The 24,220-nt window shown below is 34.2% G+C and overlaps 4 protein-coding genes and 1 long non-coding RNA gene across 5 annotated transcripts in view; all 5 read left to right on the top strand.

The window, feature by feature from the left end:
• The first annotated feature begins 251 nt into the window (after window positions 1–251).
• Window positions 252–2,121, top strand: LOC128557509 (poly [ADP-ribose] polymerase tankyrase-like). The gene is made up of 3 exons (XM_053544901.1): window positions 252–485; window positions 1,234–1,513; window positions 1,882–2,121. Exons 1-2 carry the CDS (start codon window positions 281–283, stop codon window positions 1,491–1,493), a joined length of 465 nt encoding a protein of 154 aa, XP_053400876.1. The 5' UTR covers window positions 252–280; the 3' UTR covers window positions 1,494–1,513; window positions 1,882–2,121.
• A 5,200-nt stretch (window positions 2,122–7,321) lies between these two features.
• Window positions 7,322–13,388, top strand: LOC128557156 (uncharacterized). The gene is made up of 2 exons (XR_008371071.1): window positions 7,322–12,327; window positions 12,641–13,388. It is a non-coding gene; the product is annotated as an uncharacterized LOC128557156 (long non-coding RNA).
• A 1,116-nt stretch (window positions 13,389–14,504) lies between these two features.
• Window positions 14,505–24,220, top strand: part of LOC123557671 (uncharacterized) — an 80,962-nt gene continuing 71,246 nt past the window's right edge. Inside the window, exon 1 of the mRNA XM_053544029.1 lies at window positions 14,505–15,099. The gene's annotated coding sequence lies outside the window, so the exon portion shown is untranslated. The remainder of the gene's footprint in view (window positions 15,100–24,220) is intronic.
• On the top strand, window positions 16,219–17,894 carry LOC128557378 (uncharacterized protein K02A2.6-like). The gene is made up of 2 exons (XM_053544700.1): window positions 16,219–16,842; window positions 16,968–17,894. The coding sequence occupies exons 1-2, from the start codon at window positions 16,219–16,221 to the stop codon at window positions 17,892–17,894; spliced, it is 1,551 nt and encodes a 516-aa protein (XP_053400675.1).
• LOC128557377 (uncharacterized protein K02A2.6-like) lies at window positions 18,734–19,678 on the top strand. Its single transcript, XM_053544699.1, has one exon. The coding sequence runs from the start codon at window positions 18,734–18,736 to the stop codon at window positions 19,676–19,678; it is 945 nt and encodes a 314-aa protein (XP_053400674.1).

The raw sequence follows: 24,220 nt of genomic DNA, 5'->3' as shown, positions 1-24,220 counted from the left end.
CAATACTGTCACCGTAAAAATGAGATCTTCTGCAAAGCGGCAAAACGCAAGTTTCATATATCTTTGAAATATATGACGGTCATGTTATACACATATTCCTTTTCTGAGAATTGTATCATTATTGATATACCTTTTCCAATCAGTATGCTTATGACGATTACTGCTAATGAGATTACGGACCTGTGTTTTCATGTTCAGACTTTCTACACTAACATAACCTTTTACCTGGCTTTATATATTAACAGATTTCAGATCGGGTATACTTTTGAAAATAAAGACCATGGTTGACAACTGCCTTAATCCCACGTGGAAAGGGTATTTGTATGACGAGGTTAATGAAGGTTACTTCTTCCACGGGACAAAAAGAAATGGAGCTGAAAATCTGTTGAAACAAGGATTAGAACCCAGGATGTCACATGGGGAAACCGTACTTGGTCCAGTCATATACATGGCAGAAAGTTCAACCAAAGCTGACCAATACGCAGGTAATATAGTAAGACTTACCCGAAGGAATAAATTACCCATTCTTAGTCACATCTGCTGCTCACTCCCGCGAGGTTCACTTCATCTTGCCTCCTTTCCCATGCGCTTTGATGTGTATTCTGGTTGCTTTGGTCACCTATAGAAAGACGAAAATAAAGCTCGAAAAGTATGTCATCTGAATGAGGTTAAAAAGTAAAATTGAGATACAATGTAGCGTGGTATCGAGAGAGAAAAAATTAAGTCAAAAACGCTATATAATGTGGACATGGACAATGTCTAATACCAAAGTCAAATTGTTCAAACAGTATACAAAATATAAGAACAACACCTCGTCCATCGTCAAAATGAACTTCCCTTGGTATTAATATACATGTATATTCTTGCTAAAATATGTACACCAAGTTCGTTACGAAATAGTTTTTTTTAAATGATCTATTATAAATCAAATGTCAGACGTTTTATTTTTACTCAACTGCATACTGAAATATCGTCAAAAATGTCATTTTATCGGATTAAATATTGCTATATTCATCGTTGAAAAATGTGGAATATAGTATGTTACACAAATTTTTCACGTGTTATTCTAACGTACTGTACGTAGGTGATAATAGAAAAATCATGAAAATTACGCACAATAAGAAGTAATCTTTTAACTATATACATATGTCATTAAAATAAGAAAAACATCACGACAACAATAATTAAGACTCGTCCAATATTTCAGTTGTACATACCATTAACTGTATTTAGATGATATAAGCAAAAGACAAAGAGAAGGGTTACAGATGTTTCTTGTAAGAGCGTGTCTCGGAGAAGCCTGTACCCTGACAGAAGCCAGAAAACTAAAACGTCCACCCTGTTGCATGAAGTGCTTTGAAGACGATAGTTGTGACAATGAGAACAGATATGACAGTGTGGTTTTGGATCAGTTTATATTTCGAGAATTTGTTGTGTACGAAAGCAGTCTTGTGTATCCGGAGTATCTTATAACATATGACAGAGTTGCATAAAATGGACAACTAAAATATTGGTGAGTTAGTTATTTATTTATTTTTCCAGCTTTGATTTTTAAGAGGAAAAAGATATTGAAAAATATAAATGTTATGTCGTAATCCTAATAATTGCAAATAGCTTTAGTTTATACACTCAGTGCATGGCAATTGTAAGACTCACGTGTTACTTGTTTAGATGTTACTTTGTAACAAAGGCTACATTGTTGTTCTAATACTAGTACAGAAAGATTACTCTTTTCACTTTTCATCGTGGCTCGAAAATGAAAAAAGATAACTAACTTGCATTAAAGAAGATACGAATTTTGAAAAGGCAAGCGTAAATGTAAGTGTTATGTAAATATGTGCCTTAACAAGCGAAGTGAAAATATTTTATTAACCGTTTCAGTTGTTATTATGCATTAGGAGGATGCTATACTATACACAGTACACCTTGGCAGACAAGAAATAATGAACCGTGTTCTACTCATGGGGTAAACTAAGGCCTAAAGCTGGACATGATTTTCCGCTGCTTTGCCTATTGGATATTATCTTTTTTCCATGCTTCCAAATACAAAACTCGTGTTTTCAGTGACGTCATTGTCGTTCGGCCTGCTCCTTCTAAGATATGTGATAATCATTTGACACAGTTACGCCGAGATCTACCTTTTGTTTATTAATTTTGTTTGCTTGCCGCAATACAACCTGAAACTGTTGTATAATTTCAGTTTGATAGAAACTGTTGTATTTAAAAACTTGTAAACCCTTTACATTGATTCCAATCCTTTACAATGGTTTAAGAACTAAAATCACAAAAGTTTGCATATTATTTCATACAGCTTAAAAGTGATTAAGCACTCTTAAGGCATGTTTTTTTTGTTTCTTCTTATCCAGAAAAAGGAATAGTTCATTGACAATATCCTTAAACGCAACTATTTTTCATGCAATTTCTTGTTAATATTTTTTATAGATCTACATCATTTTAATTTTGTTGTACAAAGATTTTTTTTATCTCAGTAGTTAAATATTATATATTTTGATTATAAAACGAGCAAAAAAAAAAACAAAAAAAAAAAAACAACACGAAAAAACCCTAAAAAATAATGCAGTAATACTAAAATTACTTCTTTTTCTGTTGTTGTGACGCGCACCTGCTCAAAATGTAAACAATGAGATTACTTGACAGTATTTTGAGTACAGTAAGAGAATTTGACGAATGACATACTGCAGAATATAGATACATTAAATACTTTCATAATGTTCTTAAAGGTTGTGACATAAATGTTAATTTGCCTCTGTAGTAATCATTTGATTTACCAGGCGTTGAAAAGCGTGTCGCCATTTTAGGATCACATGGTTGTACCTTTGTCACGTGTTTTGCTTGAAGGGATGATTGTTTGATAATATTCCTGCGCGGAGGTTGCATTATTTTATTCCTAGTTTGATAATAGAATCATGTATCATGTAAAAAACTTGGTTGACTTTCTTCTCCTTTTTAGCTCACCTGTCACAAAGTGACAAGGTGAGCTTTTGTGATCGCGCAGCGTCCGTCGTCCGTCGTCCGTCCGTCCGTCCGTGCGTGCGTAAACTTTTGCTTGTGACCACTCTAGAGGTCACATTTTTCACGGGATCTTTATGAAAATTGGTCAGAACGTTCATCATGATGATATCTAGGTCAAGTTTGAAACTGGGTCACGTGCGGTCAAAAACTAGGTCAGTAGATCTAAAAATGGAAAAACTTTGTGACCTCTCTAGAGGCCATATATTTCACAAGATCTTCATGAAGATTGGTCAGAATGTTTACCTTGATAATATGTAGGTGAAGTTCGAAACTGGGTTACGTGCCGTCAAAAACTAGGTCAGTAGGTCAAATAATAGAAAAACCTTGTGACCTCTCTAAAGGCCATATTTTTCAATGGATCTTCATGAAAATTGGTCTAAATGTTCATCTTGATGATATCTAGACCAAGTTTGAAACTGGGTCACGTGCGATAAAAAACTAGGTCAGTAGGTCTAAAAATAGAAAAACCTTGTGACCTCTCTAGAGGCCATACTTGTGAATGGATCTTCATAAAAAATGGTCAGAATGTTCAACTTGATGATATCTAGGTCAAGTTCGAAAGTGGTTTACGTGTCCTAGAAAAGTATGTCAGTAGGTTAGATAATGAAAAAACATTGTGACCTCTCTAGAGGCCATATTTTTCATGAGAGCTTCATGAAATTTAGTCAGAATATTCATCTTGATGATATCTAGTTAAAATTTGAAACTGGGTCATGTGCGGTCCAAAACTAGGTCAGTAGGTTTAAAAATAGGAAAACCTTGTGACCTCTCTAGAGGCCATATTTTTCATGGGATCTTTATGAAAATTGGTGAGAATGTTCACCTTGATAATATCTAGGTCAAGTTTGAAACTGGGTCACGTGCAGTCAAAAACTAGGTCAGTAGGTCAAATAATAGAAAAACCTTGTGACCTCTGTAGAGGCCATATCTTTTATGGGATCTGCATGAAAATTGGTCAGAATGTTCACCTTGATGATATCTAGATTAAGTTTGAAACTGGGTCACGTGCAGTCCAAAACTAGGTAATTAGGTCAAATAATAGAGAAACCTTGTGACCTCTCTAGAGGTCATATTCTTACGAGATTTGCATGAAAATTGGTCAGAATGTTCATCTTGATGATATCTAGATCAAGTTTAAAACTGGGTTACGTGCGATCAAAAACTAGGTCACTAGGTCAAATAATAGAAAAACCTTGTGACCTCTGTAGAGGCCATATTTTTCATGGGATCTGCATGAAGATTAGTCAGATTGTTCACCTTGATGATACCTAAGTCAAGTTCAAAACTGGGTTATGTGTGATCAAAAACTAGGTCAGTAGGTCAAATAATAGAAAAACCTTGTGACCACTCTAGAGGCCATATTTTACATGGGATCTGTATGAAAGTTGGTCTGAATGTTCATCTTGATGATATCTAGGTCAAGTTTGAAACCGGGTCAACTGCAGTCAAAAACTAGGTCAATAGGTCTAAACATAGAAAAACCTTTTGACCACTCTAGATGGCATATTTTTCAATGGCTCTTCATGAAAATTGGTGAGAATGTTCACCTTGATGATATCTAGGTCTAGTTCAAAACTGGGTGACGTGCGGTCAAAAACTAGGTCAGTAGGTCTAAAAATAGAAAAACCTTGTGACCTCTCTGGAGGCCATATTTTTCATGAGATCTTCATGAAAATTAGTGCGAATGTTCACCTTGATGATATCTAGGTCAAGTACAAAATTGGGTCACATGCCTTCAAAAACTAGGTCATTATGTCAAATAATAGAAATACCTTGTGACCTCTCTAGAGGCCATATTTTTCAATGGGTCTTCATTAAAATTGGTCAGAATAAACGACGTCATACTCAGTTCATGTGGGGACAGGTGCGCGATTCAGGACCATCATGGTCATCTTGTTTATTACTTTTTGTGTATCTTGTTTAGTGTATGTAAAATGAAAGAACTTGTGATATTGATTTAATATTTAATAAATGAAATGGTTGATAATGGGATCAAAGAAGAACTTAGCATATATAACGTTTTTAACTCGACTATTTGAATTATAAGAAGGGCTATTGTACTCGTCTTGGTAACGCTGTCACCGCTGCATTTAGGTTAAAGTGGTTTTGGAGAACTTCTCCATTTCACAAATTAAAGAATAGACCAAAGGTAGTTACAGAAAGTTATTTCTTACATATTTTTTAATTGAATAGTCAGGTTTCTCTCCCCCAATATATCAAATAGAACTTCAAAAACAGAAATTAAAGGGCCACCACAATCTAGTGACCTACTTTTTTACTGAAATAAACTTCATGAAAATCATTCTGATAATATAGTTTTAATAGAATTTTCACAGCTTTATTCTGGTATTGTCTTTAGCCGTTTCGATAACAGTCCTGTTAGAGCGAAAGCACAAGACTGTCAATTGAGGGGTCGCGAGGCGTATATAACAAGTTGATAACAAAAAGCCTTGTAAACAACTGTGAATTTCTAAATCAGCTGTAGTTTCTTGAATAAGAATCAGCAGCAACTACAATAGAATGACACCAGTAAAATTAAAGTGGTTTAAATTTTTAAAAACTGTTTTTTTTTCTGATATGTCTCACACTTATATCTCATATGGTTTCTGAGGATCTCACATATAACCCTCCCACTCCCGCTCCTTCACTCATTTTTTTTACATTTCTCACACATGCTTATACTTCATATGGTTTCTTAGTATCCCTCATTCCTCGGCCGACCCATACCTCGCCTGACCACTCACCCCAGCTTGTACCTCCTACTTCTTTCATAATTAAAAATACATTTCTCACACACAGTTATATCTTCTATCCTATATTATTTCTAAGTAACCCTTATTATTCCTACCACCATAATACACTTCTACCAGTCTGTTTTCAATTGCCTATGTGTACGCCATATTGTTTCATCGTACACATCAACCCCGTAGTACACTCCTTCTACACGCAGGAACACAAAGAGGTAAAACATTTTATGCATTCAGTATTACTAGTATCTGTCATTTTTACAAATCTATTTGTAAATATTTTTGAATAGTCGGGCGCATTGTCTTTCCGATTGCTCTTGTTATTGATTCTATTTTTGTTGTTTATTCTTAACGCTGTGTGATATAACATTGAAATATATTGTGACGCATCAAGGAGATATGATCTACTTTGTATTACACTCATACATAATTTAAAAGGAAAAAAAAAAGAAAATGAAAATGATGAACAGTCGCAGTGTTAATTGAAATCACTTACTGTTCAGTGTTTATCGTATTCTTAAAAACCGCCTTTACTCACGCAACACCGAGTATTTTAGTAAAAATAGATAATTCTACGAAATGAAAAGTCTTATAAATTTTTAATTCTGAATTTATTCATTGTATCAGCCAAAAAACAATCCAGCTACAAAACGTTTTCTGAAACGATTAAAATCTTATTAGAACACAGAGAAACAATCGGGGCGTTCTAAAATTTAAGAATGTGTCATAAATACTGTTCCTTAGATGACTCACTCTACAGTTAATGTTAACTAGATTCTAGTTATTCTATTTTTCCAAATAATTGGATGTGTTGTTTGTAAATAATGTGTATTCTATTAACATTAAACTATGTCATTGTGACTACTAAATTGAATGGATTTGAAATAGTTGGACATAGGGATGCCAAAACAATTTAATGATAAAGAAGTGAAGATTTTTTAAATATTGACACATTTATTCCCCGGAAAAAATGAAATAGTCTCACCGTACTATATATAGTAATTTAGATTTGTTAAAACAAATTGATACGGGAATCTATTTCGCAATTTTACAATCATTTATAATTTTGCAAAATTATAATTACAAGTTGCCGTTATCTAGAGCTGTTGAAGCACTTATTGTTAATATATTGTATCTTGCATTTTATAAAAAGATGGTTTCCCTTTGCTTTCGTTGATAAAAGTGAGTGGATTAGATAATAAACGTTGCTGTGTGTAATGATGTGAGTTTTTACCATGCAATTCTGTTTTTTTTATCAGAGTATAATACAATTCATTTTATTGTGTTTTGAAAGTTTTTCTGACCAGTCAGAAAAAATAGAATCAGTCAGAAAAAAGTAGTATAAGAGATTATTGTTTAGATCGCAAATATTAGGGCTTATCATTGCTCGACAGTTAAAAAAGGTAATAGGTAAAGGTAGATTTCTCGGAAGCACAGAGCACCACAAACACAGCCTCAGTTAAGGCACATAATTATCTGAACAGTTAAATGTACATGTATACTACTTACGTTGACGACGCTTACCCTTTGGTTTAATATGTTTTATGTCGGATGCTAATTTTGAGTATAATATTATTGGAACGTTATAGAAATAATTATTAGTTTTCGCTGTTCATGCTTTAAAGGTGAAGGGATATTTTAATGGTAATCGTTACTCCGTTCGTGTGACCGAGTGTTTCTCTGATACATATTGTTTGATTTTGGTCTTTGTCAGATGGATCATCATAAAAAGCAATGCTCATGGTATTATGACATGGTACTGTTAAAAATATAACAGGAGTGTTGACCTTTTTAGCTTACAGGAGGGAGCACAAAGTACTAATGTTGAATCCCCTGTTTGTCCGTTTGAGGGCGTCAAGATTTTTTCTCAATCTGATATAATATATAATATTAATGCTACGAATTGGATCTGACGACAGGCTATTGGGGCTCATGTTCATCAGTCAGAACCCTCGTTGTGAAAGTAGAAGTTTAACAAATTAAAATTTAAATTAAAGAATTAGTTTTTTCCCTATTTTTTCCATTCAAAATTGAAAAACTTGTGTAATAGGTACTGAAGGTAAACTGCATTAATTATAATCGGGCGTGATCTGTTCTTGATTTCACATTTTTAAGGTAATTTAGAAGCAATTCTCATGTTCTTATGTCCATAATATGACGAAACTTTATTCTAAAGAAATGTATTTAGCCAAAATCTGAAAATCTGAGTCCAATCTCTTTTAGCCAAACGCTTGTTGAAACAAGTCGTCTGACTGGTTCAAATAAAAATAGATTGGGGAAAATAAAAGTAGCTATTATATTGGAAATCCGATTATACAGAAAGATGCGGGCTGTCATCAGATCTAACTTTTAGGAAGTTCGAGAACTTTAGTCAGATTGGATTTTCCTCAAGCAACATCTCCTGTGAAACCACTAGTTAAAGCTTGGTCTTTATATGCCTTGCGTTGTACTCTTCCAAGGTGTCAGACGGTTTCGACTGGCTAGACGTAGGTGCCGCAGTAGCTAGACTTCTTTAAAGGTCATATCCTAAATCAATGATCCGATATTGAAATGCTTTCACAGAAATGTTTCTTGGTTGGCCTTCTATCAAAGGTGTTCCAGTAATTTTGATTTGTCAAAAAGTCAAAAAAAAAAAAATTGCCCACATGTATATATATGTATATAAACGAATCTTAAAAATATCTTATTAGAAACTGCCTGCTCAATTTTGAAATAAGCTTACACAAAAGTTTCTTTGGTGACTTTTACCAAGACTGTTTTAATTATTCTGCTTTGTCTAAAAATATGCCAGGAGCTAAAATAAAAATAAATCTCAAAATAACATCTACTCCATTGGTCCGTTTTGGAATAATTTCACAGAATGAGTCTTAGATGACCATTTAGCAAGAGTGTATGGTATAACTTGGATTTGACAGAAACATGGCCACCAGACCTAAATATAGAAAATCTCCTACACCATTCGTCTTCTTTCGAAATAATTTCGCAGAAATGTTTCTTGGGCGATCCTCAACTAAGATTGTTAAATGTCTCCTCCTCTGTATCTACCAGAAACGTTTGTCGCTTTATCTGTCTGAGCTGTGAAACTTTGGTGAGCGGTATAGGGCCACCCTTACCCTTACCCTCTTGCTTCGTAATCGTGGAGTATAGATAGGAGATATTGTGGCTGTTGCTCAGTTTCTTTTTGAGGGATTTTAAATTTCTTAGATGATTAACGTTAATGTGTAGGTACACGTAAGAATTACTAGTTTTACTTTAAGTTTGTCAGAGGTCACTTATGTTATTTACTATATGCAAAGAAAGATACTGATTGTGACCTGCCTATTTTTTATTACAGTTATGGCACTTTGAATATGGTTTTATTAATATAAATACTGTGACATAATGAATATTTAGAGTGTAATACTAATGGTCATGTAACAGTAGTCAGAGGAACAACTAAAGAAGTGCAAGTTTTGTTAAAACTATAGAAAACACAAGAAATAAAAAGGAAAATACGTTTCTGTTACATGTATGATCAAAATATCGTTCACTCCTTTACACATTACTTTACATTTTCACTTGTACCTACAAAATGTAGCATTTTGAGTTCACTCTGAGAAAAATATTTCGATCATACACGGATATAAGCCAATATCTTCAATTTAGTGTAATGTAATAAAAGAATGTGCTGTACACAAAGTGTAATTGTGTGTTGAATACTACTGTACAACCATTTACAAATATTTGATGATCTTTAAACTTTATTCGAAACTAATTATGAGTCCGTGTCTGCATGATTGTTGAGTTGTCTAATAATTATTAAAATACATTGTGTGAAGGATAAAGCTGTTTCTTTGACCGCCTAAGATATAGATATGTTTTAACATACTTTTCCTTTTTTTCTTATTAATTAAATTTGATATTTCATTTCATAGCTTATCTTTGTTTTGTTTTTTTCTCTTGTTTTTTTTCCCCAAAAGTAAATATAAAATATTGCATATAAAATATTTACTTAGTATGTATTTATCTTGAACACCACTCTGATCATTTTGTTACATTACTTATTTCAGAGGAGGGCCGTCATTAATGTTAGAAAAACTTGTGGTCCAACCCATTTGCTTTTTACTTAAATCATCTTCATCATATGTGTGTTTGTTTTAATGTGTTATATGTACAATGTATTGCATGTTCTAGATTTATATTAGCAATAAAATATGATTAAATAAAATAGATATTTTTATTATAACTTAATATTAGTGTACATTGTAACTTGTACTGTTTGTCTTTAATGAACATTAAATGTTGATTAATATAACTACATCATTCATTTGTTGTATTTGTCTTTTATCTAAATCAATAAATAGCCATTTATTTAAAATCTAAAAACAATATATTTGTAAACTTTGTAAACAATTATAGCTTAAATCACAAGTACAAGTGTAATCTGACAAACAGACTACAGTTTTTTTATATTTATTCCTTATCTTGAACTAAATGTATTTGTATATTTTTCTGCTATAAGCATTAAAAGGTTTGAATTTGTCATTTGATTAAAGGGTCATAATGCCTTTGATTGTAATGTGGCTGTCTCATTTTTGTTATGAACACAAAATGTATTCATATATACTTAAATATTATTTTCTGCCATTGTTTTTTTTCTTTAATAATGGTCAAAGGCTTGACTATTGATTAACATAATAGAAAGTTTTATTAAATCCAATGTTTTTGATTATATCCCTTTGTGGATCTAACTGCGTGTATTCATGTGCAGTATTAAATTAATTACTTTTCTAACATCTATTTGGACAGGTGCATTAACAGTTTTAGCATAACACTTACAGTCTTATGGAACTTCAGGAGCAGCATGAAATCGCCAACAGGAAAAGCCATTTCATTTAATATGTATATTTACTTAAATTTATTAATAAATAACAAGAGGTAAACCGTAGTGTACACTATTGGTATACTTGTACACAGGTAAACATTTTATCAGCATGTATACAAAAAATAAATGATTTTCAAGTGGCCCAAGTATTCAAGTGTTCTATGTTGTTTTGTTTCATCGATATTAAGTACGCGTATGTCTACTAAATTTTACGTAATGTGTAATAGAATAAGAATTTGCTTCCTGGTAAAATAAAAAATAATGATGAAAAATTCTTTTGATTTTAATTAATCTCAGCACAAAGTGTTCTAGGGTGAGTTATTGGTATTGTAATGGAATTCTCCCTTACAAAATGAACGTCATGAAATTCTGTGACAAATAAGAATTTAGCATACAAGTAACTGCTGAACTAGAGTAATTTAACTTAATACAAGGACAACATTTAAAGTGTTTATATACGTCATACCTAAGCAACTTTCCTTCAAATGGACTGTTTTCTACAAAGATTCTTCATAAAAATTAGAATGTCATCGTTGTTGACATTTCTCCTTGTGAGAGAGTACTCTACATTAGGATACGTAACTCTTGCCATAATTAGTCCAGGAGGCAGATGGTTCTTTTAGCGAATAAATTAATTACTCCCCGATACGTATAGGAAGAGATTTTTACCACATCATGACTATCTACAGACGTATTGGAACATTTCTGACGCTGCTGCCTTGTGACATTTACGGTATTTAAAAATGGCGGACACGGAACTTTGGTCTACTTCTACATTTTAGGGTCCGGCTTTTCGTGAATGTATCTTTGTTATGAATGAGACTTTTAGGGATTTATATTTATGCTGAAATAACTTAAAGCCTGATGTAAGCCGGATATTTCACATCAATTTTAACATTTTACTATGTATGTACTATATTTTGTTAGCATAACAAATTGTGCCTGCATGTATCACTACGCTCAGCGTATAATGTTCCGGCTTTTTGTCAGTATGTTATTTCATAATGTATATCATGTATAATTATGTGGCTTTTCTTTCAAGCCGTGCTTGTAGTACTCGAGCCTGAAATGCAATGCACTTTTATTGTTCTCATTGTTAAATGCTGCTTTGGGCGTATCACATTACCTAGTCTTAAGCCGGGATTTTCATTGGTCAAAGTCGTTGCCATTGGCACTCCGAAGGCTATAAATACGGGTGTCTGCGTTCAGTCGGTATCTTCTTCTCAACCGTAAAACATTGAGAAGCAAAACTTACAGACGAGTCATTTCTATCCAGAAATACATTCTTCTATTCAGAAATTCATACATTAACAGCTCTTTAGCAAGGTAAAAGAAACACTTATTAGGCAGTCTTAACTTTATTTTAAAGAGCAGAAAGTCAAATTCATAGAATAGGCACTTTTAGCCTTACAGAACCACAACAACAACAACAATATTATGAAGTAAATACAAGACCATGTAAAACCGAACCTTGCAGTATGCCTAGTCTGAATTACCACGTTATGGCAGAACCAAAGAGATGCATTGGTCTACGTAATTCTACTTATATTCACATATTACAATGCTTTGTACTGATGTAGATTCTATATTTACTTCCTGAAGAGCACTTCCGGAATCCTTTGTTTACAAAATTACACAACAATTCGTCAAGTGTATCTTCCGTGAAATATGTCCTTCCTAAGGGTAAGTTACTTATTTATTCAATATGAATTGATAGAAAATATGTTTTTCCAGTGTACTTTACCGATAAACTTCAATAACACTCGATGAATTAAGAATAATTCCCCAGAAAATAAGTGACAGAAGGAGTTTCCTCCTGTAAATGGCGTCATCAAGCACTGCCTCGCACATGCGCTTTTTGGCGCCCTTTTTGATGAACAATACTACTGGACTAAACTTCCGACTTTTCATTGTTAAGAACTGACAAATCAAATTTCATTCAATATTGTGTGCATGTTATGCATGTAGTAAGTTTTTTTTGTTTATTTCATTACAGTTACAAGCTAAAGTGTGATAAGTGTGGTCATTGGACACACCTGAAATACTGCTGTGCTGTGAAGTTTTTAAGAAGTCATGATGAGTTCTTTAAGTCACCACTGAAAGTGATAATTCTGGTTTATCTGTGATTTTGACAAAAATGTGACAAAGTGCTGTTTGTGATATTATTCATTTATTTTATTCATGTTATATGTTATAATATACTGTTCTTCTCCACAGCAGATTAAAAAATCCAGTAGCTAAAACTTTCAGCTGTGTTTACTTGTTATTTTTGTGTTTCTGGATGCAAGTTTAATGCAGTAGCATTATTTCCCACAATTCCACCGGTAATAGGTAACTGTAAACATCCAAGATGGCGACCATGGTAGGTCAAAACATGACCTATTATTTCCAATAATTCTGTTCCCAGGTGAATAAAATTAACTTTTAATGAAAAGAAAATATTTGTTTCTTGAAAATGAGTTTAATTTTAGTAAGCATATGAATCAAATGTCATGTATTGTGGAATATCAATCATTAATACACCGGTAATTGGTACATCCAGGATATAACTGCTTTGACTGAAGAAGATCCCATTGCATAGGCCTAGGTCCTCCACTATTAATCTATGACGATGTATTTATTTCTACGATGTAATATCATTTCTACGATGCCATATTGTCAACTTCTGGAACGTACTTTTATGTTATGTAAGCGTTATACGATTATTATGATGTCGCAATATTAAAGAGCTATTTTTAACCGTTCATCCGTGTTCCTGTGATAATTTGAAGGTATTGATGTAAACCAGAAAGGAGTACCTGTATATATGCACTTCATCTTAACATATGGTGATGTATGTATATCGGTTATCATTATGGTCCGATATCCTGACAAGGTTTTCCCAAGGTATATGATATATATATTGACGCATCTACAGAGATTGTCCAATATCGACGCATCCAAAGAGGTTGTCCCAGGTATCTCTTTCAACGCATCTGGTGTTAATCCCAACATACACTTGTATTTGCATGCTTTATCAGGGGAGATGTTGATGTGCAAATACCAGTTATTACTAAGTAGATTGGTATCCTGATTAATAAGGATGTGCAACTACACAGGGGGTAGGTCCTTACAGTATCTTTGTCTGTCTGTCGTCTGACGTCAATTGGCCATTCACATATTTACCATCAACACGATCTACATGTAGCGTATTATTATATCAAATAGACATATTGCCATGTCTAAGTTACAGATGACTTTGGCGCGGCCACTTTCACAAAACGACATGCCTGTCTGACATTATAATACATTATGTAGACAAGTTAGCATACTATTTAGACTGTAACATTAAAAGTTCTTCCACAAAACAAAATACACGTTTGACATGATCACACGTTCCATTAAACGAATTTCACATGCTGTGTCGTCAAAAAAAAAAACCCTGCTAAAGAATCATTTCGACATAATAACACGTTATGTAGACATTTTCATACGCTTCATTGCTAAATTAGATTATTGCACATGCTACTTTGACAAATAAGCATAGTATGTCATACAGCATTGTACAGTAAATGTACTGGTATAGCTTTGGCACATTTCGCACTGTCAGCTGTATGCCCTACCATCATTTTCATTAATATTAAAGTTTCATCCTTTTTTTTTATAATGGTCCGAGTTCAGCGTTTCGAATAGACTCATATAAATCAACGTTATGGTTAGATATTCGTTTCCTTTATTAAAAGCAGATACAGTGTTCAATGAAATGCCATACATATATTATCTCATTGCTTATAATAGAACATATAAAACCTATTTATAGAATTTCGGTAAAATCTAATTTTAGAATTTTCAAAAACAAGTCTACAAATCTAGTGCATGGAGATATTCAAGCTACTACTCTTTGGACTCACAGACTCCAAATCTATCTCCGTATTGCTTAGAAAAAATAATTGAAATGTCCAAAATGATTACAAAAAATTAGGGATATATGACAGTTTTGACAATTGAATATTAATCTCTTTCTACACATTGATTATAATATTTATAAATACAGGTAACATGTTTTCATGGCTGATCAAACTCGGTATTCAAAAAGCGTTACATATACACTTAGTCATGGAGCGGAACAACCTTCGTATTTTGTTTGGCAATCGTGTTAATTCCTAATTTGAATAATAATAAAAGTTTACATTCTTGAATTCCACAATCTGATTACAATCATCTTTTCAAAAACTCTACACTACATGGAAGGAAGATAAGTCTAAAACTAAAACAGGTTAAAATGGAATAATTAAACATCTAAATGTACATTTGCCTTTATATTTATACATTCGTATTAGAAATGAAAACGAAAGTACTGACATGCCTGGATAAGGATTTTAAAATACGGTTTCCCGTTTGTTGTGTAATTAACAACTTGCTGTATAACCGAAACAGCTGACCGGCAAATAGCTTTAGGAACAGTGTGAAGTAAAGGTATGTGTGTTTTATATGAAACTCTATTTTTCTAGAATGATTCACTTAAAAAAGAAAAAAACAAAACATTTTCCTCTTTAAAAAAGCGATTAAAACTACTTCCTTTTGTTAGGAATATAAAAGAAATGTCTGTGTAGTTTCTCTTTCGGGCCTGGCTACTTGATACTGATAAAGATACTTTCTTGTTATTTTTATGAAATAGGTAATGAACGAATGTAGCTGGCGATCAGAACTGTATGCCAAAAAGGTTAATAACACAAAAGTTCCCATTTTCAGTTTAATTTGTTTTGAGAAAGTTAAATATTTTTATGGCTTATGTCATTTAGAAGGTATGTACCTGTAGTAAGCAAGTCTACAAGATAGATTAAGCTCCGCCTATGATATCATATTTCTTTATTGTTTCTGTATGTAAGATATATACATATTTCTATAGAGAGAGTGTGAGTTTATACTTTGGATGCAACACACATATTAAATATATAAACCATCCTTCGGGTCTTGTTCTGTTTGTGTGTCAATAAGCCATCTCAATAGATTAATACATATATATTACAATGACGATATATATTACAATGGCGACGAGGATCGAATTATTTTAAACTGAGGATTAAGTGATTTTGTGACAATGGAAAATTTACCTGCTTTTCCCAAATTTGATGTTTACGCTGACGAAAATTCCCTAGGTGTTCGGTGGGACAAATATGTAAATAAATTGGAGAATTTATTTGTTGGGCTAGGTATAAATACAAGAAAAAGGAAAAAGGCACTGTTACTGCACTATGCTGGAGATGATGTATATGACATTTATGATACGTTAAATCTGCATGGAGAGAATGAAAATTACGATGAAACAAAAGCTGGACTTACAAACTACTTCAAACCTAGAAAACACACTCAGTTTGAAATTTTCGAATTCAGGAATATTAAACAGTTGCACGGTGAAACGATTGACCAATATGTGACTAGATTGCGACAAAAAGCTAAAAACTGTGAATTTTCGGACACTGAGTCAGAATTTAAAAGCCAAATCATACAGGGTGTTATTTCGCAAAAAATGAGAATGCGATGTTTGCAAGATTCAGAAAATCACTTAATGACTTACTTACAATGATGAGAACAATGGAAATTTCGAAGACTCAAGCAACGAGTATGTCAAAGGACACTAATAGTCAGCAGGTAGTGCGTGTAAAAAGCAATCCATATTTTAGTCGGAAATCAAAGGGATTCGTACCACAACGTTCGCAACAACGTTCTAGTTCATACCAAGGTTTACCGCAAGCAGGCTCGTCATCTGGAAGGCGAATCAGTCCTCAACAAACCAGCAAGAAGTGTCGTAACTGTGGAGGAAAATACCCACATATATCACGTTGCCCCGCGCTTGGAGCAGAATGTAATTATTGCCATAAGAAGAACCATTATATATCTGTTTGTAGAAAACGTAAGAAGCAGGTGACATTGATCGAGGATGAACAACCGGATTTAGAAATTTTAACAGATGAATACGCGACTGATTGCAATTCGGATGAATGTGATGTGCTATTTGGATTCATGTTAGATAGAAAGAAAGTGCCAAAGACAAGAATAAAATTAAATGGTGTAGATGTGAATGTTTTGGTTGATAGCGGGTCATCGATCAATATTGTCAGTGAAATTGTCCTTAAGAAAATGAAAAAATCACCGGAAATCAAGAAAGCGACCACGAAAGCGTTCGCATTGGACAGAAGTCTCCACTGCCATTCCAAGGTAAATGTTCTTTGCTTGTTGAGTCGGACTCAAAATTCGTGACCAGGGATTTCCATATCGTTACGGGTAATAAAGAATCATTGATTAGTTATGAGCTGTCAGTAGAGCTTGGGATTTTACCGCAGATACAATCTGTACAAACCAAAGACGAGTATGAAGGACTTACTGAGGAATACGCGCAAGTTTTCACTGGGTTAGGATGTCTGAAAGACAGAAAAGTTAAGTTTCACATTGACGAAAGTGTTGTGCCAGTAGCTCAGCCTCCTAGGAGAGTGCCATTTCATGTTCGTGAGCAAGTTGAGCAGGAACTTAAAAGTTTGGAGGATATGGATGTTATTGAAAAAGTGGAAGGTGTGCCAACACCATGGGTATCGAACCTGGTAGCTGCTCCAAAACCAAATTCACCGGGAGAAGTAAGAGTGTGCATAGATATGAGGAAAGCCAACACCGCAATCAAAACAGAGAAAAATGTTAGTCCGACGGTTGATGATATAATCTTAACGTTGAACGGCGCAAAAGTGTTTTCGCGTCTCGATCTCTACAAAGTTTTCCATCAAATTGAACTGGATGTCATTGAGTCATCACGTGTAATGACAACATTTCAGACACATGTTGGACTTTTTCGATATAAACGTTTAAATTTTGGAGTGTCAGCAGCACCGATTCTGTTCCAAAATGAGCTTCGTCAAGCACTTCAGGGTCTGACAGGCGTGTTAAACATTGCTGACGATATCGTATGCTACGGCAAAACGCGTGAAGAACATGATATCAATCTGCGAGCATTATTTCAACGTCTTCAAGAACGGAACCTGACATTGAACAAGAAAAAATGTTCGTTCGGACAATCAAAAATCAAATTCTACGGATACGTGTTTTCGGAATCGGGAATTTCACCTGATCCTGACAAGGCAGATGCAGTAAAAAACATGGACAGACCAAAATCTGTATCCGAAATCCGTTCATTTCTTGGTCTCACAAACTATTTGTCTAAGTTCATAGATGGCTATTCAGTCCTAACGGAACCATACGACGACTTACACATCAGGATGTAAAATTCGAATGGAATGACGATCAGGAAAAATCGTTCACTTCACTAAAAGAAGCATTGACTAGTGACAAAGTCATGACGTATTTTGACCCGAGGAAAGAAACTGAACTCTGGGTAGACGACAGCCCAGTAGGCTGTTCAGGAATACTTATTCAGAAAGGAAAAATAGTGTCGTATGGAAGCAAAGCTTACAATTCAGTACAAGCGCGCTATTCGCAAACAGAGAGAGAAGCTTTAAGTGTTGTTATCATGATTCAACATTTTCATTTGTACTTATTAGGCAAGCAATTCAAACTGATAACGGATCACGCTGCACTTCAATCAATTTTCAACAACGTAAAGAATATACAGTCACCAAGATTAGAACGTTGAAGTTGTTAACGTATGATTTCCAGACGATTTATAGACCAGGTAGTTTAACGATCTCAGATTATCTTTCAAGACATCCGCACGCGAGACACGCGACCAACACAGTAGCCGAACAATATATCAGTTTTATCACTGATAACACTTTGCCAGATGCATTGAAGCTATCAGACGTAGCAAAAGCTACTAAATCAGACTGTGTATTAAGTTAAGTCAAGAATGCAATAGAAACAAATGACTGGAAAAATCAGAAATGCCAATCCGATGAAAGTTTTCGTTTATATGAAAATTTAAACAAGAATCAAGAACTTGCAGTTGCATATACCGATGAAGGATATGTGTTGTTACGAGGTACACAGCTTTGTATACCGGAAACTTTGCAAAAACAAAGTGTTACTTTCGCACGAGGGTCACCAAGGCCAATCAAAGTGCAAAGGATTACTTCGGGAATATTGTTGGTTCCCGCATATGGATAAAATGGTTGAAGAAGCATGCAAATCATGCATTGTGTGCCAAGCTGCATCACCAGGATGTACTCCAGATCCGATCAAACCAACACCTCTGCCACGAGATGTGTTTTCTGAAGTCAGTTGTGACTTTTGTGGACCATTCCTGGACGGGTACCTGTTATTAGTAGTAATATGCGATTATAGTCGTTTTCCAATAGTTGAGAGAGTCAGGTCAACATCCGCAGAAACTGTCATACCGCGTTTGGAATCAATATTTTCGATATTTGGATATCCAGACGTATTGAGAACGGACAATGGACCTCCATTTCAGAGTCGTACTTTCAGAGAATATGCTGATAAGTCGGGATTCAAGCATAAACGAATTACTCCATTGCACCCACAAGGTAATGCAATAGTCGAGCGATTCATGGCACCATTGCAAAAATCAGTCAAAATCGCAATAGCATCAGGTCAAGATTATAAGAGAGCGTTGAATAAATATCTAATGAATTTTCGCAATTCGCCACAATATTCAACACAAAAAGCTCCTAGTGAATTAATGTACAATCGGAAAGTAAAAACGAAATTACCATCAATGATATTTGAAAAGCAAGACACAGATGTTCGCGACAGGGACAGTCTGTCAAAATCGAAAAACAAAATTTATGCGGACAAAAACAGAAGAGCACAGCCAAGTGCATTGAAAATTGGAGACCGTGTGTTACTAAAACGGGAACAACGTAACAAATTTGAGACAGTGTTTGACCCTACACTTGGCATTGTCATTGCTAGGAAAGGTTCAGTGCTAACAATCAGGCACAGAGGAAAGGAAATTACACGAGACGTGTCAAAGTTCAGGGTAGTTCAAGGTAGTCATGAGCCGGCGCAGACGAAACCTGCAGATACTGTATTTGCACCACGCCAAAGGTCGCAAAGGAAACGACGACCGCCTAGACGTTTTGTCAATGAATAATTGGATTAATCAGTGACATAATTTCACATGTTTCAGTGCACAGGATTAGTCACCTAAGTGTTGGGCCATAATAATGCCCTATTTGCTACCATAGCAGTGTAGTCATTTTATATTCGCTTGCTGGATTTATTATTCTTTGGACAAATGATCAGTGTGTGAAAATATTATGTTACACTTGGGAATTATTACTTGTTTGTTTCACAATTGTTTTATAATTAGTTCTTGGGCGGTAGAACTCAAAACTTAATTTATAATTTCGATAAAAATAACAGTTGATTGTACACATTTTAGGGTTTTGAGATAAAACACGAAACTGTTAGATAACGACGGAACATTCCGAGGACTTTCCCAGGATATTTCAATTTACAGTGACATTGTAAAAGTACTTAGCTAAAGCAGATGCTCTATAAACTGATTATGTTGATAACAAGGGTTAATGAACTTTGCTGAAAAAAAGAGGAGATATTATGATAATAGACTTGCTAACTAGCTTATTTCATTAGAAAGAATTTTCATGTTTTGAGTATATATTTGAACTTTGATTATTTTAAACAACTTATGTATTCTGATTATTGATGAGTTCTAATCTAAAGGTAAAGGAGGATGTAGTAAGCAAGTCTACAAGATAGATTAAGCTACGCCTATGATATCATATTTCTTTATTGTTTCTGTATGTAAGATATATACATATTTCTATAGAGAGAGTGTGAGTTTATACTTTGGATGCAACACACATATTAAATATATAAACCATCCTTCGGGTCTTGTTCTGTTTGTGTGTCAATAAGCCATCTCAATAGATTAATACATATATATTACAATGACGATATATATACCTAATTTTGGATCTTCGATAATTTATTTATACTGTATGTAAAATTTTCAAAAATGACATCGTTGATACCAGAAGATGAATATCTCTGGGCGCCTTTTTCATCTTTTAAATGTAAAATGAATTAAAAATCAAGATTTTATGTTTTTTCCCATAGACGTACGTTGTAAGATGACGTGACATCAATTCCAAGATGGCCGCGTCCATACAAACGTCATTTGGTGGTTTGCTCACAGTTGGCGACGTCTGATCTACTTATTTTTTTAAATAACAGACATCGAAAATTAAAATAAACTTTGTCCAAAACGTGTAGGATTTATTTGCAAGGAAGGCCCTGAATTAACATTTCACTTCTAATTAAGCAGTTATTTCCGTTTCAGGTTTTCAGCATTTTTTGAAAATGTGTTTGTACTTATTCGTTAGCAATGGCGTACTAAAATAAATACAAGTCAAATCTAGTGCGTATCATTGTTTCAGCCACAGATAATAGAGGTGGGGACAGCAGAGCTCCAATACATTTAACTCATTTTCATCAGACTTGTTGGCCTACACGTTTTTTGATGAAATAGTAACGAGTTTCGCAGCTCACTGAGCCGTAAAATCCAAAAAAAATATGTAAAAATAGTCCAAATCCTGTCCAGGTCAAATTTAAATCCAATCTGAATAAATTCCACAATATTTCACAACAGTTTAAAAGCAATTTTATTACATCCAAAAATTATAATTCCTCTCTTCAAAGATAACTTTTTAAATCCACAAATTGTTAGTAAATCCTTCAAATAATCCTTCAAAATATCAAATATTCAAACTGGTAATATTTTGTTATTAAGAAATACAGGAAGGTTTTCAATAATACTATAACTCTCAGTTCTGGCCTAGTGTGAGACAGCAACCCATTTATTGTATCATGGAAGGTTCCAGAATTTTCATGTAACACTAAGAATAAAAAGAACATTCTGGAAAAATCCTTTCTAAAAATAATTGTAACACACTGTTTATCAGTATTGTAGTAGAATATTCTGGATCGTATAGTAGAAAATAAAAGAACTTATTTACATGATGTCTCAAAACTAAATCAGTAAACAACTAGAGCTATCACTAAAGGTGATGAATGTACCCCCCGCATGCACTGACACAGTACATTGCAATTTGACGCACACAAGATTGCATAATTATGTGGACTGTATGTATATAGACTGTATGTATACAGTATAGTAACAAAAAACAAAGTCCCATAACTATGCAGAATATTTATCTAAAAGAATGTAACATGCACCATGCACAACTAGGGTTAGTACTGATCACTTGTGTGAAGTTTTATTAAATTGTGTGCAAGGGTTTGGTAGATTAGGCACGCACAAGATTGCATATGCAGACTGTATGTACATAGTATGTTAACAAGAAACAAAGTCCCATAACTCAAGAGGGATGAGGAGAGATGGTGCGCACAAGATTGTGTCTATGTATATAGTATAGTAACAAAAAACCAAAGTCCCATAACTCTGCAAATTTTTTTTCTAAAAGAACCTAACATGCCCCATGCACAACTACTGTTGGTACTGATCACTTGTGTGAAGTTTCATTAAATTCTGTCAAGGAAATAAGGAGAGATGGTGCGCACAAGATTGTGTCTATGTATATAGTATAGTAACAAAAAAACAAAGTCCCATAACTCTGCAAATTTTTTTTCTAAAAGAACCTGACATGCCCCGTGTACAACTACTGTTGGTACTGATCACTTGTGTGAAGTTTCATTAAATTCTGTCAAGGGGATGAGGAGAGATGGTGCGCACAAGATTGCGTCTACGGACAGACGGACGGACAGACAGACGGACAGACAGACAGACAACCTGAAACCAGTATACCCCCCCCCCCTTACAACTTTGTTGTCGGGGGGTACAATGACTCATGAATGAAGTAAAAAGGAATGACAAAGACATATTGTTCGAGTTTTTTGCTATTGTGTCACTTTTCGTGCAACGCCCAGTTCCGAATGCTCTCAGCATTTTTCCTTTCCTGCGCTCTGAATGTCATAAAATGAAAAATACAAAATAAATGTCACTTTGCATTTAGAAAATGCTACTCAATGGTACAAAATTCAGCGAAATAAGATTGACGCTTAAGACGTCAGAGGCGATATTGTGACGTCAGAACGGAAAAACTCACATCAAGTTTTGCTATAAATTTTGCCTTAAAATCCAGTTTATAAAAAATCGGCTCGATAAAAAAATGTATAACTTTGGTATGTTGTTTCACAGTATGTGTACGTCTAGCAGACATATAAATACTTAGGGGTCACCGACTTTTATTTTTCAATATTTGACGATATTTTACCCCTACCCCATTAAGAAATTTCACGCTAAATCGTGTTTTCACGCTAAATCGTGTTTTATTTAACAAAATAATCTAAATAGTATGCGAAGTTGCATGTATCAACGGTAAATCGGAAAGTATTGAGAGACATAAGGGGAGATTCGCTAAGAAAGTGTTAAAGAAAAAGTCAGATATTTTAAAACATGTAATAAATTGAAACATTCAGTGATTACGGACATGTTCCGAAAAGAAGAATTGTAGATATGAAATATCTTGGTGAGATATTTGATAAAGGGTGTAAATCATGTTAACGACATTATCGAGAAAAAAACTTTGTTCATTGGTTAAATTTAAGTGTTCAGAATGTGAACACGAAACTATAATTTCTACATCCAGGACATTCGGAGAAACAGATAGGACTTTTACTAAATCTCCGTACTCCGTAAATCTGAACACTGCAACTGGTAAGGGTTTTATAACATCTTTTCTAGTATTTATTACTTTATTAAGAGTTTGTTACTGCACTTGATTAAAAGGTTTCCGCCAAGAAATGAATTCTTTGCATCGGACCTGCAGCTGTGCTTAATTGTAATAAAAAGACATTCAAGAATAAATTCTCTGCGTCGGACCAGCTGCAATACTTTATCGTCATCTGAAGATATGTCTTTCAGAAATAAAGTCTCTTCACTGGACTAGCTACTCTACCTAACTGTGACCTCTCTGTCACTTTGTCTGTCTGTCTGTCTCTCTCTCTCCGGTGGGGCTCAAACTCCGAAACTCGCGCTCCAGAGGCGAACGCTCTTCCACTGAGCTATAATTGCACACGATTCCATTTTCAGTGAAGTCATCTTGTCTGGAGCGTCCGCCTCCGGTGCGAAATATCATGACTTTGATCGCCAGTCGTTTACCAAGAATGTGAAAAATGATACCATTTGCTCAGCTTTATGCGGACAGAATAGACTCTTTTCTCAACTCGTAATCTCGCATGAATGAGATGTGGAGATTGATGTCTAAATTAGTAGAATTTATTTCATGATTCACCATAAATTAATTAGTGTAAAAAAATAATAATTTCTTATCAGATATAGGATCCGATATACTATTTTCGTGCTGATTATACATGTAAAGTGGAGCAACCGTCTGCCATGCGTCGATAAATATTTCTGGTAAAATCAGGCAAATGCTCATTTCATAAAATTACATTTGAACGAACTTTCTAAATGTTAAAAACATGTTAAAGTACCTATTTTTTACGATATTAAATCGACAACGGACCACATACAAGCTTTTTTACAAAGCTAAGTTGGCATTTGCAAGAGACTGTGTGAACGTTAAACTATTCTTCAACCTTTGAATTTGCATTTTGAAAACATCAATAGGAAATAAACAATGGATAG

Source organism: Mercenaria mercenaria, chromosome 5, assembly GCF_021730395.1.
Source record: "Mercenaria mercenaria strain notata chromosome 5, MADL_Memer_1, whole genome shotgun sequence".
Classification (NCBI taxonomy): Eukaryota; Metazoa; Mollusca; class Bivalvia; order Venerida; family Veneridae; genus Mercenaria; species Mercenaria mercenaria.
The sequence above is the reverse complement of the archived record's forward strand: the minus strand, read 5'-3'. Positions and strand labels throughout refer to the sequence as shown.

What these genes read in the sequence shown, in the direction of transcription:
- LOC128557377 (XM_053544699.1), top strand. Translation starts at nt 18,734, where the DNA reads ATGGTTGAAGAAGCATGCAAATCATGCATTGTGTGCCAAGCTGCATCA.
- LOC128557378 (XM_053544700.1), top strand. Translation starts at nt 16,219, where the DNA reads ATGGAAATTTCGAAGACTCAAGCAACGAGTATGTCAAAGGACACTAAT. An exon ending in GTCTCCACTGCCATTCCAAG is followed by an intron (nt 16,843 to 16,967) that starts GTAAATGTTCTT and finishes ATTTTACCGCAG; the next exon opens with ATACAATCTGTACAAACCAA.
- LOC128557509 (XM_053544901.1), top strand. Translation starts at nt 281, where the DNA reads ATGGTTGACAACTGCCTTAATCCCACGTGGAAAGGGTATTTGTATGAC. An exon ending in CAAAGCTGACCAATACGCAG is followed by an intron (nt 486 to 1,233) that starts GTAATATAGTAA and finishes AACTGTATTTAG; the next exon opens with ATGATATAAGCAAAAGACAA.